This window comes from Zingiber officinale, chromosome 8A (assembly GCF_018446385.1).
Source record: "Zingiber officinale cultivar Zhangliang chromosome 8A, Zo_v1.1, whole genome shotgun sequence".
Classification (NCBI taxonomy): Eukaryota; Viridiplantae; Streptophyta; class Magnoliopsida; order Zingiberales; family Zingiberaceae; genus Zingiber; species Zingiber officinale.
In genome coordinates, this window is record NC_056000.1 from 4,475,345 (window position 1) to 4,477,728 (window position 2,384).

Here is a 2,384-nt window from a genome sequence, read left to right on the forward strand (position 1 = left end):
AAACGGTTCATGCGTCTAAAACTCTAAATTTAAATGAGGATTTATGTCCATTAATAATTACAGATCAATGAAAAGCAGTGTGTTATTAAGAAATTGTTGAGACGAAGTTCATCTGCTGCCGCTGCCGCTGCCGCTGTTGCTACACTAAAAATTAAGCTAACCATTTGGAGTCTCGAGACTCAAAAACCACTATCGATATATTTTATCAATTTTTATTTGCCTTCATGTAAATTAAATACGTCTTAAACAAAATCTTATTTAATATGTATATAAATGATCACAGGTAAAATGAACTGAGCGGCACACCGTTTGACGCACTGTGTCTAATCATCTACACGAGCAAATATATGACGACGGAAAGTATCAGCAACGGCACTGAGATTGCACCGCCGCGAATTACAGCCGGAGCTGCAGACAGCAGCGGCGGCGTCCTCCGGTAGTAGAAGGGGAAATATGGGAGGATGGGCTCCGGCGGGGGAGGCGCAACCAGCATCCCGTAGCTTGGCGGAGAGTAGGGCATGTAGGGGGGAGTATAGAGTCCGCCGTCCACTGGTTGGGGAGGAGAGTAGCCGCTCCATGCGGGCGGTGGTGGAGGGTAGTTGGAGGCCCACGTCGGCGGCGGCAGGCAGGGGTAAGGGCACACCGGCGAAGTATCTTCGGAGAGGCAAAAATTCGAAAGCAGTAGGAAAAAGAGGAGAATTGAGAGATTTGATCGCTGCATGGTTGAGCGGTTTCAAGAGAAGAGAAGAAGGGAAGGGAAGAACAAGTTGATTGATTGTGGAGTGTGAGCTATAGGCGACTTTGTCCGGGAGCTTAAGACGTGCATTAATTGTCGCGGACTTAGGCGCACATTGTGAATGAATAATAGTTTATTTGTAACGGGCAGGATTCGAAAATACATCAATCTATGTTTGTCCTGACATACGCTCATTATAAAAACATTTCAAATTAGTGATGAAATTATCAATAAAATTTTTTTATCGATAAGGAGGAGAGTTGTATTAGGTTATTAATTAGCGTTAAAATTATGATAAATATGTAAGAGTTCATATTACAGGATCCGACTGTAACGTCTCAGCAAATACTGCTACATCTTCATGAGAACTTAGATGTAGTGTTAAATAGGCAAAAGTTCTTTCACCATAGGTTAGATAAGAATAAATATGATAGGAAAACTAATAATCTAATATTTGGAACATGGAACATAGGAATTTCACTGGTAAATCAATGGAGGTAGTAGATACGATAATTAGGAAAAGAATTAGTATTTTACGTGTACAAGAGACAAAATGGGTAGATGAGAAGGCAAAAATATTAGAATTTTGAGACCATAATTGTAATTATAAATGTCTAATGTTATCAATTAAATAAGTCATAATTTAATGTGATCAAATTTATGATTAAGGAATATGACTTAAGGGTTTAATTGTCATGAATATATTAATGTGGATACTATGTGTAATTGCTAATTTGTTGAGGGCCAAATTAGAAATATGCAATCTTAGGCTTCTATAAATAAGGGTTATGGTCCCAGTTTGCAAATGATGCTTTTGTTTTGTTTCCTCATTGGCAAAACTTTCTGGATACTAAGGAAAATCTACAAATTGAAGATCATACCAGAATCGATTGCATACTATCGATTCTGATACGCTTCCATAATTTTGTCTATCCAATTTATAATTTCTTAAGAATTGAATAGAATGCATAAGATTTGCATTGAGATTTCTCAATCTATTTACTATCAATTGGTATCACAGTCTTCTATTCTAAATTCTTAGGGAAATAATTTTTGGTACAAAGTTTTATCTTTGTGTAATTTTGGTTTTGGTTCAAGATATATCATGTTGCGATTTTATTTTATCATCACGATTTTCGGCACTATTCTGTGTCACAACCGGCTGGAAAAATTTGCAACAACATCACAACTTCCACCGGAGAAGGGAAAGCGTCACGGGAGGTTGCTTGCAACCGGTTTCCTGGGCCGGTGACGGCACCCAGGATGGCAAGCAACACGCTAAACGCCACTTCTCACATTTTCTACTCATCGCAAACGAGCGCAGGTGACCAACAGTGGGCCACCGGCGACAACATCATGCTGGAGGTAGTTTTCCGGGGCATGATAAGGCGTTACAGTTGGCCGGTGAGTTGGTTGTGGCTTCCTCTCGCTATTTTTGCACAAGCAAACGCCAGTGACAAAGGTGACCGGCGTTCCAACACTGGAAAGAACTGGCGACTACTTGGCTGTCGTGGTCGGCAACCGCGGTTGTGGTGGTTCGTGCGTCGTGGAGGCATGCGGTGAAGAAGAGGTAGAGATGATGTACAGTTGCATTGTTTCGAAAGTTACGTGGTTTCATAAAATAATGTGGTTTCTGATAAGGGATTTT

The 2,384-nt window shown here is 40.4% G+C and overlaps 1 protein-coding gene across 1 annotated transcript; it reads right to left on the reverse strand.

Annotated features, from left to right (window-relative positions):
- Positions 1–227: 227 nt before the first annotated feature.
- Positions 228–863, reverse strand: LOC122011431 (extensin-like). Its single transcript, XM_042567822.1, has one exon. The coding sequence runs from the start codon at positions 719–721 to the stop codon at positions 332–334; it is 390 nt and encodes a 129-aa protein (XP_042423756.1). The 5' UTR covers positions 722–863; the 3' UTR covers positions 228–331.
- Positions 864–2,384: the final 1,521 nt, after the last annotated feature.

Coding starts and splice junctions, on each gene's coding strand:
- LOC122011431 (XM_042567822.1), bottom strand. CDS start 721: ATGCAGCGATCAAATCTCTCAATTCTCCTCTTTTTCCTACTGCTTTCG.